Source organism: Schistosoma mansoni, chromosome 1 (genome assembly GCF_000237925.1).
Source record: "Schistosoma mansoni strain Puerto Rico chromosome 1, complete genome".
In the NCBI taxonomy this organism is placed as follows: domain Eukaryota; kingdom Metazoa; phylum Platyhelminthes; class Trematoda; order Strigeidida; family Schistosomatidae; genus Schistosoma; species Schistosoma mansoni.
The window spans coordinates 20,076,279-20,094,234 of record NC_031495.1 but is presented as its reverse complement, the minus strand read 5'-3'; the positions used below and the strand labels follow the sequence as shown (position 1 = coordinate 20,094,234).

General features: G+C 34.2%; 2 protein-coding genes across 2 annotated transcripts; both read right to left on the bottom strand.

Moving 5' to 3' along the window:
* Nucleotides 1–450: 450 nt before the first annotated feature.
* On the bottom strand, nt 451–13,850 carry Smp_140830 (hypothetical protein; the record flags this gene model as incomplete). The annotated part of the gene is made up of 7 exons (XM_018793590.1): nt 451–1,013; nt 1,928–2,261; nt 3,536–3,671; nt 5,396–5,486; nt 8,790–8,878; nt 11,064–11,187; nt 13,273–13,850. The coding sequence occupies 7 exons, from the start codon at nt 13,848–13,850 to the stop codon at nt 470–472; spliced, it is 1,896 nt and encodes a 631-aa protein (XP_018648087.1). The 3' UTR covers nt 451–469.
* Nucleotides 13,851–13,983: 133 nt separating this feature from the next.
* On the bottom strand, nt 13,984–16,001 carry Smp_034530.1 (hes-B related). The gene is made up of 4 exons (XM_018793589.1): nt 15,940–16,001; nt 14,449–14,682; nt 14,283–14,398; nt 13,984–14,239 (listed from the first exon to the last, which is right to left on the bottom strand). The coding sequence occupies exons 2-4, from the start codon at nt 14,569–14,571 to the stop codon at nt 14,062–14,064; spliced, it is 417 nt and encodes a 138-aa protein (XP_018648086.1). The 5' UTR covers nt 14,572–14,682; nt 15,940–16,001; the 3' UTR covers nt 13,984–14,061.
* Between the last annotated feature and the right edge of the window lie 1,955 nt (nt 16,002–17,956).

Genomic DNA, 17,956 nt, shown 5'->3' with positions numbered 1-17,956 from the left:
AAAATTTATAAGTTTAGTCTTTTTCAAGTGTGAATACACTTTCAACATGTTTAACATGATAACGCTCATGTCTAATTTTTCTTTAAATAAAAGACAAAAATCTCGATACTTGGCTTCATAAATTCGATTTGAATGATTTCATTTAGACAACTATTTGATTTTATCAGTATGAGGTTGTGGAGATTGTTAAATTTTTGATTGAGATCATGAATCGATCGATGTTAGACCACCATTGAAAACCTGGAAGCTATTAGTTAGGATAAAACGTGTGGCTGTCCATTAGCGAATTGAAATTATCACTTTAGTTCAAATAAATTATGTAATACATATATACTGTTTTATAACTTTAAAACACGACGCTAAGTATAAACTAATAACATTAGTATATAAGAAAAATATATCTCTTTTTCTTCTTTTATATATACAAGATAAAAATTATAAAAAAGGGAAATAGAAATTAAGAAAAAATTTATGTAGTCACTAATAAAGGAAATGTCCATAATTTTAAACGATTTTCTTTTGGTAACAATGTTAGTTTGCCTTTTAAAGCTAAAGGAAATTCTTCAACTGTTGGATTAGTTTCATTTTCACCTGATGATATTGTACTACTACCAGTAACTAAAACTGATGGTGTCATTAAAACAGCTTCACTATCACTTAACTCTTTCTCATCACAACTACTACTACTCTCACTATCACTGCTGTCTAATGCTGATTGATTAGATGAAATATTTTTATCGGAGAGAGGTTGTTGAACTTCTAATGTTGTTTCTGTTGTACGTTGCTTTTTACATACATTCTTTAAATTTGGTTGTTTAATTCTACGTTGACCTGAGGAAGTAGCTATAATAGGAAGACTAGGATGTACACTGACACCATTTGTACTGTCAGAATGTGCTCGCCAATTTGAAGAATAGGTATGTCCATTTTCAGAAAATTGATCAATACATTGAGGTAAATCGTATGCACAAACAACACCAGTTTGACTGCCAGTAAATAGATAACGACCAGTGCTAGAAATAAAGGGAAATAAATTGCAGATGAAAGACTTTTAGTGCATCTATTGAAACATCATGAATGTAAACAGTTTATATTATGGTTAAAACGCTAATAATACTTTAATGTACTAAACAGAAAAATATTTCTTCCTATTTTAACATGGACTACGTTTAGTTTTTTTTATAAGCAAGTGAGTATTATTAAATACCATAGATCTCAATACATACATGTATTCACTTTGGCAGTTACGGAGAGCACACCTATTTCGGTAACTGTCACAGTGGACTGTTATCTCCTTAAAAACAAGTAATTTGACCGCCTGAAACTGAAAACGTGAGAGAATTCGCACTCAAATTTGATATTCAGCATTAATGAAGAGGCTACAGATTTTAGACTGGAATCGGTATCTTAGATACAGTAGTAATTCCTTAACAGATAAAAATCGCTAGCTTAACTCAATATGATCATCACTTCGTAAGAAACTTAGAATATATAAATTTATATATCTTCACTTCAAATATTACACAAAAAGAGAGTTGTAAGCTATCAGAACGATTTAAAATCGAAATAACTAAAAACTAATTTTGTGACAAAAATACCCAAGTGACAGTGTTTTATAAGTAATCACTGAAGCCTATCTCCGCTATATCGAATGAACGGCACTTAAAGTGACATGAATCAAACTTTTGTAATAAACGTGTGCTCTTATATTAAGGATAGTTTATTATTTTTTTACCTGCATAACAGATAATAAGTAGGCATTAAAAATTAGACCAGTAGTGATGAAACAATTATCTATTATCACAGAATGATCAAATATTTTAGCCAGAATAACAGTTCTGATAACATTTACCCGACAAAAAACAGCAAAAGAACGGAATGTGGGAATCTCAACAAAAAAACATGAGAAAAAGCATGGTAGACTCACGGTTCTACATCAAACTGAAATTTCTGATGATTTTCAATACGTCGATGAAGTATTGTGATTGGATTTACTAGATTTCTTGCGTCCCAAACAAATATACGCGAATCCATTCGACCACCAACAAGAACATACCATGGTGCACCATTTTTTCCTGCAAATGTTTTTGTCAACATCACTTGGGTAACTCCATATTGATGACTAAATAAACGTGTTATCAGATTACCGGGTTCAGAAAATATACATACAGTCCCGTTATAGGAACCTGTAGCGTAGATATTTCTACTAGGATCATTCAAAACACCAATACATGATATTATACCACCTTGGAGTGGTTTTTCTATTCAATATTAAAAAAAGTTGTAGTCACTTAGAATAAGATTAAAGTGAAGATTAAAATTTAACTAATAATAAAATAAGGTAACAAATATCCAGTAAACGCTTGATTTGTTAGGTATATTTTTGAATTAATACTGACTAAGGGAGTAACACTCAACAGATGCACTATTTACCACTCAGCGAACGCTACACATGTCATTATCAAAAAATAACAATGACGATCTCTATATAAAGGTAATTCACAAGATATCAGTTTGAAAACTTTATTAAAAAAAGTATTTTGTTTGTTTGAATTTAAACTTACAACGACAAAGTAATATTTATGTTCCTATTCAAATATTAAGATAGTCTGCTGAAAATTAACTACACAGGTAGATTGTGTTGGAATTTTTCACATTTTAAAATAGCTTACAACCTATACTCAATAATAAAAAGCTGACTTTTTCAGTGTTCTGAATTACATTTATAAGGTGCTCAGTTTTGCAAGAAGAAAAATTAGTGTTGCATAGATGTTCATTATGAGCATTATTTTTCATCGGTGTGCTATTTGAGTCTCAACTAGTTTAGTCTCATGCACTCAAGTTACAAATAAACAGTCAGTCAGGTACAACGTAGGACCAGGCACATATATGCATCGGTCCAAGTTGTCATACCTCGCTAGCACAACAAGATGAACACCGGATTCATAGAAGTAGTTAATTTAGTGGTGGTGGTAGTATATAAATTATAGGTTGTATATAAGGATATAGCACAAGAAGAAATATATGAAGCAATTTTAATCTCAAGGTTTAAGGGAAGATAAAGAGTGTGTACACCTGCGCCATTGTGATCGATTCTAAGCCATGTCACTCAGGATCTCCAACCATTGGTTACGATAGTCACGCGGACCCCAACCAAGTAGTCTGCATCTACCAACGTGGCTCAAACTAGAAGTTAGTGGCTTCAAGCACTGATGCCACGTTTTGGTTTGGCCGCCCCTAACTCTCTTCCAATCATCCCCAATACTAGTCAGCATAGAGCGTCGTGGTAATCGGTGTTCAGGCATACGTAACACGTGGCCCAACCATCTCAGTTGATGAAGATTCATGACCTCATCAACTGATTTACTATCATTCCCTAATACCCTGTGTCTAACCTCACTATTACTTACCCGGTTATCCCAGCAAATAAACAGTGGTTAAAATGATTTGAAATATTTAGTGAGAAACTCCTAACGATATATATTACCTAGTGCTATATTCTTTTAAACAAGGCTAAAATCTATTTATTCCTTACTTCCAAGTTTTGGTCGCCTAACTGATTCTGACCCTGGACGAGAAACATCAAACACTTGAATGTATCGGTGAAATCCAGCGTACAAACGTTGACCATTCGAAGAAAATGACAAGCTGGAAGCGGAAACAACTTCACCCTACGGAATTAAAAAATAAACATTAAAAATTTTATTAAACTATGAACGTCTGGGTCAAAGTAGTTTCAATCAGCTTATAGTCCTAAACATTTGTAAAATGCTTAAATTGTATGGGTAGAATTAATACCAGTTTGTTGTCATCGAACTAAAAGAAAAGAAAACCTACTGTTTGTATGTTTACTTGGCAGATAATTTCCTGTTTATTCATTTAAGAGCAACTACTGATAAATGTTAGGAATACTTTGTCCCATTATTTTCATTTAGTTTTATGTTTACTGATGGGTGTTGATATCAGCAAGATACAAAATAATAATTCAGAAATGGTTTAACCTTAAACATTTAGGAGTAGAACGTTAACAAAATCTGTTAGTCTTCGTAACGGACAAATTTTCGTTAAGAGTAAAGAAACATCACTCAGAAATTATTATCAACTCATGCTATTTAAAGAACCGACAGTAAACTATCCACAAAGGAATGACCATAGTCTACAACAACTGAATGATTATAAGCATAAATTGTTAGATATAAATGCTATGAGAATTGTTACGGTTATTCAGCTATTGATAGCGTTAAAGCACCACTAGCAGATAGACAAAACACTGAGTACAAAATATTGAGGTGAAGTGTAGTGCTAAGAAAATAAGTCAAGTGAACCGTAAACTATCAAGACTAATATACTCATCAGTCCATGCGTTAAAAATTGCGCATCATAGTCTGCCGTTAAGCTTGATCATAACAAGAATGAGAGGGATAAATTACACTTGAGAGAAATATTATAATACTAATAGGTTAAAAGGTCACTAAATACCAAAGTTTTGTTGTTTTCCTCTCCATACATTCTAAAGGACTGTAATGATTTTGTGAAGTGAAACACTTTTATTAAATTCTGCGGTGTTTAAGTTATTTACATATGGTTGACATCGACAAAGGACTCCACTATTCTTAAGTTAATTGACTTTTAAAACTTTTATCCCGAAATAAAAGTTTTAATGTTGATTGAAAACATCCGAGCGATTTTCGTTTGTAGTTAAACGTAACTAGAACTTTAACTACATGAATAATCTGTGGATTATTGGAACTTGAAAATTAATAACTTGAATAAATTTTATGGGAGTCAACTACCTCGTAACATCCACTCAAACACTGAAAAACTAAACACCAAAATGTATCGGTAGTAACGCCTTTGTAAGTATAGGGTTTTAGAGACTGTTGAATTTCATAGAAAATATGAACCGATCTAAGTTAGTCAATCGTTGAAAACTGGGAGCACTGGACGGTTGTTGTGTCTTAGTATGTGACTCAGTGGTGCGCAGCCACGACAGTGCACGCGGGAATCGAATCTAAAACAATAGGTCTTGTAAGGACGCTTAAACTCTAGACCACAGACTCGGGATCCAACGATGTTAATGTCTAACGGCTACAAAGTTGAATGATGTGGGGATATGGATTCCCGAAGAAGCATGAGATTTTTTCTTAAAGATTATTTAACAAAAAGACAGTACTCAAACCGAAGATTCTGACTAGTGGTCTGTAAACTTATGCTTTAGTTTGTTTTCAATCAGAAACAAAATCAGACTAAATAAAACTCCTTTTAAAGAGATAAAATGAAAACAGGACTTTGAACAAATTCATTTTACTTCTAAGTCAATTTTTTACTAATTTAAACGCATTACCAGTGAACGATTAATGATTTCACATAAACACATTCATCATATTAAACTTACCAAATGATTAATGGGAATATAAGTTGCCCTTATCACTCCAGTGAATGCATCCCACAGTCGAATAGGATTTCGGCGACTACTACTAGCTAAACTTTAATTATAGTTTATACATTTTAAAAAGAAATGATAATAATCAATGTTAAACAGATAAAATCCAACATTCATCTTTATCAAATGAAAACAGATATAGAAATTAAAATAACAACAAAGGAAACCTTCATTTTTATGATAGAAAATTTACAAAACTGAGCAATACCTTAATAGTTAAGTGTCATTTGACTTTCAATCATAAAGCCTCAAGCGAATGTCCGGCGCTTTAACCGGATTGGTGGGCATGGAAAGTCCGCCTAGGGGAGTTGGAAAACCCTGATTCCAAACCAATGGTGCACATGGGCTCCAGTATCCTGAGGGAACAAATTGCGTATGAACCAATTGTTGGTCACCGGCTACCATGGGACTGCATCTCCTCACGATGCTCCACTGCCTTGTGGGTTAGACCTTTAGGTCAAAGGCTCCGGGTGTGGGTCCCTAAGGAAACCACCTGCTTCAGTTTGGGCACCTGGGCAGTATCACAGCCCTCAAGCAAATCGAATGAGATTTGTAGGGCGCATATGTATCCGGTGCTTCCTTGTACCAATATTTATGTGTTTAAATAAATAAATAAGTTCAAACCCAGTTCTGTCTACTTATATTTGAATAATTGAGTAGTATCATTATCCCTCATACTTAAAGTGTGACTAAAAGCAAAGTATGCAAATCTGTACCTAATAAATGAGTTAACAATCATAACATATGACCAAGTAGATAATATACGATCTAAACAATCTTATTTATCATTCGTCAGATTAATTATTCTTGTTAAAAGTGATCATTAAACCTAAGTGGAAATTTAAACAAAAAATGTCTAATTAAATAAACGACTATATTTTGTCTATGTGAACGCAACATGTACATATGACTATACTTTTTATTACATTAGTAAGTAAGTTATCTCACATATCAATAATAAATCAAATAACATATCGTATTATTTTGTAAAACAAAAATTTATGAATGATTGACTAGGGGTATAATCTGCATCCCACTGTTAGACAAAAAAGGAATAAACTAAAGAAAGATAAATCTAGACGATGGAATAGTTATCTAAAGTCCGCTCTGTCTTTCAATAGTTCCCTAGTATTGTATTTGGTACGGATTTCGTATATACATAATATATGTATCGTATGATAAAGAACAGTTAGTTTATTGAGAATACATAACTTGGGTTCCTCATATTTAATTTTGAAAATACGAAATTCACATAAGAGATCTCCAGTCAGTCAGTCAGATACAACGTAGGACCAGGCACATATATGCATCGGTCCAAGTTGTCATACCTCGCTAGCACAACAAGATGAACACCGGATTCATAGAAGTAGTTAATTTAGTGGTGGTGGTAGTATATAAATTATAGGTTGTATATAAGGATATAGCACAAGAAGAAATATATGAAGCAATTTTAATCTCAAGGTTTAAGGGAAGATAAAGAGTGTGTACACCTGCGCCATTGTGATCGATTCTAAGCCATGTCACTCAGGATCTCCAACCATTGGTTACGATAGTCACGCGGACCCCAACCAAGTAGTCTGCATCTACCAACGTGGCTCAAACTAGAAGTTAGTGGCTTCAAGCACTGATGCCACGTTTTGGTTTGGCCGCCCCTAACTCTCTTCCAATCATCCCCAATACTAGTCAGCATAGAGCGTCGTGGTAATCGGTGTTCAGGCATACGTAACACGTGGCCCAACCATCTCAGTTGATGAAGATTCATGACCTCATCAACTGATTTACTATCATTCCCTAATACCCTGTGTCTAACCTCACTATTACTTACCCGGTGATCCCAGTAGATGCTAGCAATATTTATGAGATATTTGTGATGAAATACTAGTAACTTACGAGTATCTTCTACTCTTACTGGCCACGTTTCGCAGCCGTAAAGTAGAACAGAGCGAACTGTCACGCAATATACTCGTCCCTTAACTGATAGACGGATATCTCGCTTTCGCCATGGGTGACGTAATTTGGCAAAAGCCAAACGAGCTTTTAGAATCCGTACAGAGATTTTGTCAGACACCAACCCATTAGGGCTGATCAGACTTCCAAGACAAGTGAAGTTGTCGACGCGTTCTCCACTTAATCAATATATCAAGGTTTACAATCATATATACAAGGCATTATTTCAGGTCTTGTAAGAGGAAGCTTATATAATAAGTGCCAGTCAAACAATTATAAAAATTGGTTATTACATGTTATGAAATGTGAGTGTTATTACGATATTACTTATAAGTAACTGATTTTTATTGTACAACTTTCTTTCTTGCATTTCATTAGTTAACCTTAGACTGACAGTTCCATTAGTTAGTATATCTTTTTATCAGTCCGCGATATTAAGCTGCTCATTTTTGTCCATATCTGAGCTGAAACGTGATAGCTGTTGTCGACTTTGCCATTGTGAATTCCAACCTAAGCTAACTATTATTTAATGTAAAACCATTTATTTATATATATTTATATATAAACATTCCGAGAACCTAAGACAGTCTTCTGACTTCAATCTACCTCAGGAGAGTTATTCCGGTGAATCTGACACTATAACTATCTTTTCTCATACAAGTCATATCCTGAATCATGGTTTAACAACCTTTTTTGAAGATTTATTATTGATTTTCGTACTATTTTACATCAACCTGAATGAAGAATACTTATAATATCCGGTGTTTGTCACTATTCTGTATGTTAGCCTATCTTTGCTGTGAAACCCAGTATCATAACACATTAAACTTAAACACTTCTTCAAGATAGGGAGAATTAAATCAGATAAACAAGAAGGAAGAAACATTAACTCATTTATCTAATACCTAAATCAAGTGATGTAAACCCTATCGTAACCCATGGTTGGAGACTCTGTGTAACATGGCTCAGAATCGATCACAATGGCATAAATGTATACACTCTCTGTCTTCCCGTAAACTGTGAGATTAAAATTGTTTCATATCTTTCTTTCTTCCTGTACTAATTCCATTTATACAATCTTTCTTTTATATATTACCACCATTATATTAACTACCATGAATTTGGTGTTAATCTTGTTGTGCCAATGAGGTATGGCAACTTGGACCGATGCATATATGTGCCTAGCCCTACGTTGTAGTTGACTGACTGACGTAAAACATCATTGGATATTTATTTTTACAGTAGAAAATAACTGAAAGGTGATGAAAGCATAAATCTTGTTCGAAGTAACAATCTTTGACTCCCAATTAATGTTAGCTGAACAAAATTACGAATAAAACTTTGCATAATTCATATACGAAACAGATAAGTGATATTAAGAATGATCGAGAAAGCTTACCAACAACTAATTGGATCAACAGAGCACATTAATGGATACCAACAGTAGTCGTAGATCAATTCTTTTTCACGCATCACGAGAACAGATTTCTGAAAACAATAACATTACTAAGTTTTTACCTGAATTGATTTTTACATCAAACCACACATATGATAATATCAGTCCAATTTGTTTCACTTTCACAGTGAAATTGTATCAATATATATTTTTTCAGTGTTTAAACAAGAAAAAAATGATTGCAACTGATTTCCAGTTCGGCAACATAAATCCTCTGATAGTGTTTTATTATTTCGATAAATTCACTGAAAACTGGTTCTCTACACGTCTCATACTTAAAAACTCCTATCCTTGTTAGTAATATATATTAGGATAGACAGTGGTTAAACAAACCCCCCAACCAATGAAGACATACTACCCCAACAACTGACTTGTCTTTTTTCTTCACGTCTTTACATCAAAACTTGAAATAGATGATTAATTATCATATTAACAGCACAAATAATTTAAGAAGAGTCGTAAATGAAAACCTGGACCCTTTTTATTTTGTCTATATTTATAGTCTGATGTAGTTTAGTATCCCCCACTCAGACAGATTGATGCGAAGTGCTAAACTTTGTTCCTATTCAGTGTAGACAACTAGTGTGGAACCATTTGGATGAAGTATAGTGTATGACATGTAGGTCACATTTTCAGGTGATCATACCAACTACAATATGTTTCTGTCAGTATCTCTAATATCAACTCTACTTGAGAAGTAGTGTAAATCATGAACAGTAATTAAGGCATAAAAAGTGGCAGAGAATGAAGTACAATTCAATAATAATAATAATAATAATAATAATAATAATAATCAGGAAGGTTTGTGTACTAAGTTATAAACGTAACCTTGCGTGTAAAAAATACATAGTGAATTCAGAATAGGCAAGGTAACAGGTTTGAGTTAACATTTGGACCAGTCATCATCCTCAATGCTTTTGCTCAATTTTGATAACTAATCTTACGTTAAAATCTGACAAGTATTTTTTGAGATGAGAATATATTTGAAAGCTCAGTAACATTTAGGATTTTCCGACGCTTGAACTTACAACCTGATAAATAAGTTAGAATCGGTATTTTACCGATTTCGCACTACACAAAAATTAGTTCATAATGAAGAATAAAACTCTGTAAATATACAAAAATGCTTTATAAATGACTGGCAAATCTCCATTAAATTAGTATGTCAACAAAACATTGCAGTTGTAATCTTAGGATGAACAATATATACTTGTGAACGGTTGCGCAAGTTACGTTTTTTACACTACGTACAATAAGTGTATACTATTTCTATGACAATAAAATCAGTGAGCTAATATTATTGAACATCATGATTGAAAAATAATACAAGTAGAAATCAGAAACAAGAGTATGAGCTTGATTGTCGACAGTATTCATTCAGTATAAAAGCAACCAATGCTGCCAAAATATTCAAGTTTGATTACATCAAATAAGTCTATTATAGTTAAAAGTTAAATGCCAAAACCATTGAGTCTTAATAAGAACCAAAAATAACAAAACGTTAATTATTATTTATTATTTATTTAAACACACAAATATTGGTACAAGGAAGCACCGGATACATATGCGCCCTACAAATCTCATTCGATTTGCTTGAGGGCTGTGATACTGCCCAGGTGCCCAAACTGAAGCAGGTGGTTTCCTTAGGGACCCACACCCGGAGCCTTTGACCTAAAGGTCTAACCCACAAGGCAGTGGAGCATCGTGAGGAGATGCAGTCCCATGGTAGCCGGTGATCAACGATTGATTCGTACGCAATTTGTTCCCTCAGGATACTGGAGCCCATGTGCACCATTGGTTTGGAATCAGGGTTTTCCAACTCCCCTAGGTGGACTCGCCTTGTCCACCAACCCGGTTAAAGCGCCGGACATTCGCTTTTCGTCCTCTCAATTTCGTAAACAACACCCCCGCCACGAGAAGGCAGTGAGTAGGACTTCCCTGGCAGAGGCTATATATTCGCTGGCCATGTGAGAGTATTTCGAGAGGGAGAGCGGACTCTCTCCACTCTCGGCCGTACCAGGGCATTTGGGGGCAATCCATCCCGCACCCTGGCCTCCAAGTAGCTAGATTACAGGCGCATGCCACCACGCCCAGCCAATAAATGGAATGTCGCTGCCAGGATTAATTACTTTATTAGATACCTAATTTGAAAATTTTAGTGACTAAACATCAAACCAAAATTAAGTGTATTAAAAACAATAAACAAATAAAACATACCATTTCTTCTGGTTCAGAATAGGAGAGTTCTGAACTGTTATTTTCCAAAACTGAGGAGGGGAGATTGAAAAGACGAAGAATATTATCGTGACTGTTTGTCAGAATACAAGAACCATCTGGAGACCTAAAAAATTTTAATAATAAACAAATTCATATACTATTATTTACATTATGAATGAGTAACAATGACAGACTGTCAACATATTGACAAGGTAGTAGGAAGTCGGTGAAAACGTTATGACTTTTATGCTTTTATTAGGCTCCACGGGTACGCTTATACCAACACGCTCATAATCAGAATCAAACCTTTAGAAAGATGTTATCTTTTGCAACGGATGAGATCAACTTTTAAATGTGATTTTTAAACTTAAAGTTACTAATATTTGACCACAGATTTATTAAAAGCATAGTAGAACAGCCGGATGAACAGTCCCAATTTAGTTGTTGAGTACAATAAAGATGGGAGAATCAATTTCTTAGACTGTGAATATCGATCGAAGTGGATAGGACATGCGTTATATACGCTCAGTCACCGACTACCGGAAAGCTAGTTAGCGGAGTAGGTTGGGAGAAAACCAGGGGCCCCTAAACCAAAACGTAGCATTATTTCGCAAATTTAGTGAATGATGCGAGCCGTGTTGGTAGATGAAGACTATATGACCCGGAACAGCACAACAACAGCATCGATAGTTAAAAATGTTGGGTAACTTGACCCTGAATTGATCATAAGAGCGCGCATGTACTCATCATCTTCCCCAGGATCGCGATTTTAAATGTTAGTTCCTACTACTTACTGCCTTATTTCATACCTTTTAGTCGAACAATACTCTCGACGTTCATAATTTGTAACATCACCGATAACCCTACTGTTAAGAGTCCTTTGATATTCATCTCATTGGTTCCGTCTGTGCTGATTTGACACTTGCGTCGGTGCACACCTTTACCAAATCTTGAGTTCATATTTCAATAAATGAGTCTTAATCTTTGAACGAAGCATAAGTCCCCAACCTGCAGCTTGATTGCCTTAGAAAAATCCCTTGTTAAAAATATTGAAGTTAACCACATGTTCATTCTGGAAAACTACGTATGTTTCCTGAAAAAAGCATTCTGTACGCATTTAAAATACTAAAAACCATCAGAAATATGTAAGTTTACACTAAGTGTCACATGATTTAACATTCGACTAACCCGAAACTTTTGTAAATCAATGACCCGAGGTTGAACCATGATTTAAACAGTCGAAAAACGTTACTATTCATTTGTGATAAGAACTACTTAGCAGAAAGAACCGTCGAGAAGGAGTTACAGTAGCGTTAAAATCCGAGCTTACACGATCGTATGCAACTATTTATTAGGATATTTCAGCAATATGCCGAGCACACTTAATTAAAGAAGATTACTACATCAGAATGAATAAGTTCAAACACGAAACAAACTATGCCAAGAATAAACGTAAGGACACAATTACTGATAATGACGCTAATTTTTAGCCATCCCACTACATCGAATTATCAAAGCAATCTCTGAGACCACATAAGTTCTCTTACTCTGTTTAACGAGGAAATGTGGTAAACAGTTAAAACACTGTTAAGGAACAGAGAAGTTTCTAGATGAACCTCAAAAATTAATCTGTAGACTTAAACAAGATATGACGGTAGTACAGAGAATAACACTTCACACTAGATTTCTATCTTGGCATAGTCTGTAACTGTAGCACTAAATAGCACTGAACATTAAGTCACCTTCTATAAACTTAATTTGATGCCCTTAAAAATTATTGTTATTGTCAACTCATTTAATTATGTATGTCTTCGGGACCTCCCGAATTTGATCTTGCGTAATAGCTTAGGGAAACATCACATTTTCTTCTTTTAAGTCTTCATCTTAACTAATTTGGTAAGTTCAAGAGAAACCAATCAAAATAGCGATTAAAAAGTGACAGTTTCAGATAGTGAGATTGAATTATATAAATGACCAACATTTCGATTAAATTGTTCTAAAAATTAACATATGAAGGAAAAATCAAGATGTAGGCTTTGAATGAAAAGATTATCCAATAACATATGCACTCTCATTGTATAGGAAGTAGTCTCAACAGCTCTGATGTAATATAAAACTTATTTTCATAAGTAAAAAGAATTTTTCTGACAATAAACTAGAATGCTCAAAGAGTAGATAATTTTAAAAATATTAAGAATTTCAAGCATACCATGAACAACCTCGAAGGTAATTATTAAGTAAAGGCAATTTTCCCGACAGTTGAAACTCAGAATCAGCATAGGCAATCACTTTTGGAGACGAATACATCCAGTTTACTTTTTCACGTTCAAGAACCATAATATTTTCTGATTCTTCAGCCTGTACATTAGTGCATTCATTCATTTCAAAACTATCCTGTTTATTTTCTGAATCACTCTGATTAGTCATGGCCTCGAAAAATAATTCTTTTTCTGATTCTGCACCAGTTTGAAAAGAGTTATTAACCTTGTCAGAGTTTTGTATGTCTAGTAAATTTGTACAAAACTCAGGTGACAAGAAGCTAGAATCTTTTGGTTCAGTGTTACTTATAACTGAAGCATCAGTAGGATCTCTATAACCACCAGTGTTTTCTGTAATATCTCCAATTGGTTCAGGAGACTTGAGTTTTGAAAACAAAGAATTAGTGCATTCAAAAGCTTCTTCCAAATATAAACCATTACTTAGTACGATAGTGTTTGTAAATTCACAATCTGTATCATTCTTAGTGCATTCTTTTATTATCAATTTATTTTCTATAGGTGGATTCATAATTTCTGTCTAGCGAAAAGAACTGAATCCAGGCTGGATAGTTCAATTATACTAGAAAAAGAAAGAATCTTGCATGAGAACAATTCACTCCTAAATAAACGTTAAATTTTATTTAAAATGTAAAACTCCTCAAGGTAGTAGGTAGTTACTATATTCGGAACAATTTACAAGTACTAGACAAAAACGTTGATTAATTAAGAAAACAGTTTAGTTAGTCAAGTTTAGTACTGAATGAAACACCGCAAGAGCAACTTTTGTCAACTTGTGGATTGTCAACAACACAGAAACCAGATCGAATCAATTCATCTTCATAATCGATTGTTGAACCCTTGATAAATTCGAGCGAGACATCGTCAACAACTACAACGACGCCATCTTGTTTGACTACTCTTAAATCCAATCAGATAAGCCTTCTAGAATTATAAAACATACTTGTCGGTTTCTTGAATTTTATCTACAAGTTGAAATTTATACTGGAATCCCGAACATCCTCCACTATCCACTAGGATTCTCATAAGAAATCCCTTTGCTTCGATTTGTTTTAGTCGCTGACGACAGAATGGTGGGTAACTAAATGAATATTTGGGCTGTTACTTACCTGTATAGAATTTTCAGTTAAAAATAATAGATGCTTAGTAGAGCACTTGCGGACTGGAAGCGGTAGCTGGCAGAAAGGTTTCCATGATAAGGTTTGTACATTCCTCAGTATTGAAGGTTGCATGGATTAGCTTACTGACTACGACAAAATTTATTTGAATGCATAAATGTATCGACTAGTTTCAATAACAAAAGTCAAACAAATAGGCCGACGATGGCTATATTTTCATAATATCTGTTTTACAAAACAAATAGACATTATAAGTCGTTTATACAGTAGAAGAATTCAAGTAAGCAACTAGGAAAGGAAATATTATATTATTTGCGAAAACCCACTTATCTGTTATTCCGTCTGACTACAGAGAGCGCGCATACTAGATTTTAGAACAAACGGACGTAAATAAAAAGTTCAAATCCAAGTGTAAAAACAAGTCGTAACTGTACTGAGAGCTGATAATACTTATTTTAAGAAACATCTTTGGTTGAGATACACTTACAACCCGCTGCTTATTGTCTGGGTCGCACTATTAAACAAACTAGTAGCAGCTTTATCTAAAATAGAATAAATGAGAAACTAGAAAAAACTCATACTACGGCAGTCTGAATTAACAGTAGTGAGCAACTAGCATCATGAAAAAGTAGTGACAAGGATTAGACAGACTGCATGTCACTTGAGGAAGGAGTCAAAAAGTGAGGTTTCTTTAATTAGTTTATATAACACCTCGGTCTAACTGCACATCAGAACATACGAGTAAACTGTCAACTGAAGTAAATTACCGACATACAAACCAGCTTTTGGACAATTGTAGTACTCAGGCAAGTTTTTCTCTATAGTAAAAGTTTATGCTTTTTGATACCAAACAATACAACTTTTGGAACCGTTTGATTAACGGTTCAAGCCAGCTATGATTTGTTATTTACATAAGTGACCCAAAGAATATTATGCAGAAACTAAAGAGCAATTCAAAAGCTTATAATGAGTAAGCATGAGTTTTCCTTTTTAAACTGATCGACAACTATCGAGGAATAGTCATTTGCCATGTAACACGATCATAACAACATTCGGGAATATATTCCCAAGAGTCCAGATACACACTGCGAAACCAAACAATATATATGTACTTCTTATACCATTAAAAAGAATTTGTGTGGTTATTTACAGAATTATAACTTGTTGCTAAGTGAAGGCTTACGCAAACAGATATAGCAAAGTTGCGTTCATAATAAGTTATTCAAGAGCTCAAACCAGTTTTATGATATCACGTCAATGTTTGTCTCAGGAAATCTCCCAAGAATTAAAACTTGTATTCCTAAAGAGAAAAACTGGTGGACCCACATTATATATAGAGTATATATACAGTATATAGAAAAACCAGATTCAGAATGGCACCCCTTGATTTTGATGTGAAATGAATCCATCCATGTGCCTATCAGATATTTCTGAATTATAAACGATGTCAGTTTACAATGATAATCAGCCCCGATTTCTTACCCGGATTCCTAACCCTAACCCTCAAACCTAACCAGTGAGACTGTCCTCAAACGTCGCTCGACAAGGTCACTTTTGAAATAACTCAAGGTCGTGTTTGTTGTGGCACAGTTAGTAAAACAACGGCAATATGACTAATAAACCCTTGAATGCAAGCTGTCATAGTGTTCACTATTGACTGACAGAATTAACTACCTAGAAGTTCTTTGAACCGTCAGACTGATACATTTTGTCTACAGATCAGATTATTTCATTCATACACTTATATCTGCCATGGCTGATACTTGTATTTGGTGTTTTCTTGGAAAAATAGACCTTATACTAGCCAAATACGTCAAGGCTATAGTTTATGGGCAAATAAGTCTGACAAAAGATTGTGAATGTTGGATTTTGGCGTGAAATTTATTTATCTGTATGTTCACACGACGACTACATAAGTAAACTTGGGCATTTTCGTGTACATGTGACATGTCAAATGTTTTTGGTTATCATTATTTCTAGTCCATTTACTGAATTTTTTACCGTTCACTTCAATTTATGTCATGCATTCTGTAGGGATGATTGTAAACAATTTTTTTCATCATTTGTAATTTTTCTTAATTCAACTCATTGTACGCAAAGACTATATTGACTAAAAGATTTTGTGTAGGCTGACTTCCATTATTCCTTTTTACTTTTCGCATATCTTACTGACTCCCGTTCGCTAAATACACGTGTTCGCATACACACCTGCTTCTGACATTTTGACTGTCATTCTCTGTTTAATAGAAGTCCCTTGTCACATTTCGGCTCAAGTCACACATGATATTCCCTGTCAATTATATACGAACATTTTGGATCTATATCTGACATTCCGTGGATTTATTTTTCCAAAATTACCGTAGTTGTGGATATGTGTTTGAACTTGAAAGCACTCACTCTCCTGGTGACTCATATTTCTCATATATATGTGTCTGTGTTCTACTAGCACATCCTTTCTGTACGTTTAGGAATATAAGCTGAGTTAATGTATTTTCATGCTTATACTAGCCCATTATAATTCTCTTGCTACTCACTTTTTATCACTATTAAGAAGATTCTGATTCAATAGTTGTTCTGTATCTGCTAGAATGTTCAGTTAACTTTAATCTGGTCATTCAAGCCAACTAGAACTAGAAACAGCAAAAACATGATATTAATCAGTTCTCCAGTAGATAATTGTTAAATTTTCGGACGAATTCTAAATAACTCTCAAATATGATTGATCATGTTAAACAGTGCCGATTACTACTTGCTATTTAGTGTTCATGATGAGATTCTGTGATGAATTTTTGTTAAGCATTACATGCGTATCTTATATGCGACGTTGAGCAACCCTGGTCATCATTAGTGGCCTCAAATGTTTGCCGTAATTGAAATATTTCTATGTATGTTATAAAGGAAGACAATTACGCATGTCACAATTGGTGCTGACAAGAAATAGGTGTCAATCCTATTTAACACTGTTGTAAGTCTTTTAATAACTACTTATGGTTGTAGAATTGTGGTCAACTTCATTATCAGTATTATAATGATAATAGGACAAATTCTAAAATTGTAGATGTCATGATGTGTCTGACCAATCTATAAGGTCTTACGTGGAATTCACATCATCGTCTATTCTGGCAAGTCTGATCGTAACAATCACCGAGATAACGTTTAGCTTTTGTAACGAACACATTTAGGTTGAAGATAGATTAATATATTTAATATGAGTTAGGACAAGTTATACGGAATGACCACGTCTTCAAGGCTAAACCACGCCATCTGATTTAACTCAGTTGAACTGAATATTTCCGCGTTCACCATTGTTGACCTTCTCTTCGTGTCAAATGTTGGATATCTATTTCCTCAGTTATCTCATGTTCAGCTCTGAGGATTGTGTGTTTAGGACCATTACCACTACGATACCCTCCCAAAGGAATCAACGTGACATTGGTTCAATACCACATAGATTGGAATTGTTGTGCGCCAGAGGTACCAAAAGAATAATAAGGGTCCC

Excerpts from the sequence above, each read along its gene's own strand:
- Smp_034530.1 (XM_018793589.1), bottom strand. The coding sequence starts at position 14,571 with ATGCAACCTTCAATACTGAGGAATGTACAAACCTTATCATGGAAACCT. Across the intron at positions 14,399-14,448 it reads TAACTGAAAATTCTATACAG|CGACTAAAACAAATCGAAGC; the intron begins GTAAGTAACAGC and ends TTCTGTCGTCAG. Across the intron at positions 14,240-14,282 it reads AAAATTCAAGAAACCGACAA|AGTAGTCAAACAAGATGGCG; the intron begins GTATGTTTTATA and ends ATTGGATTTAAG.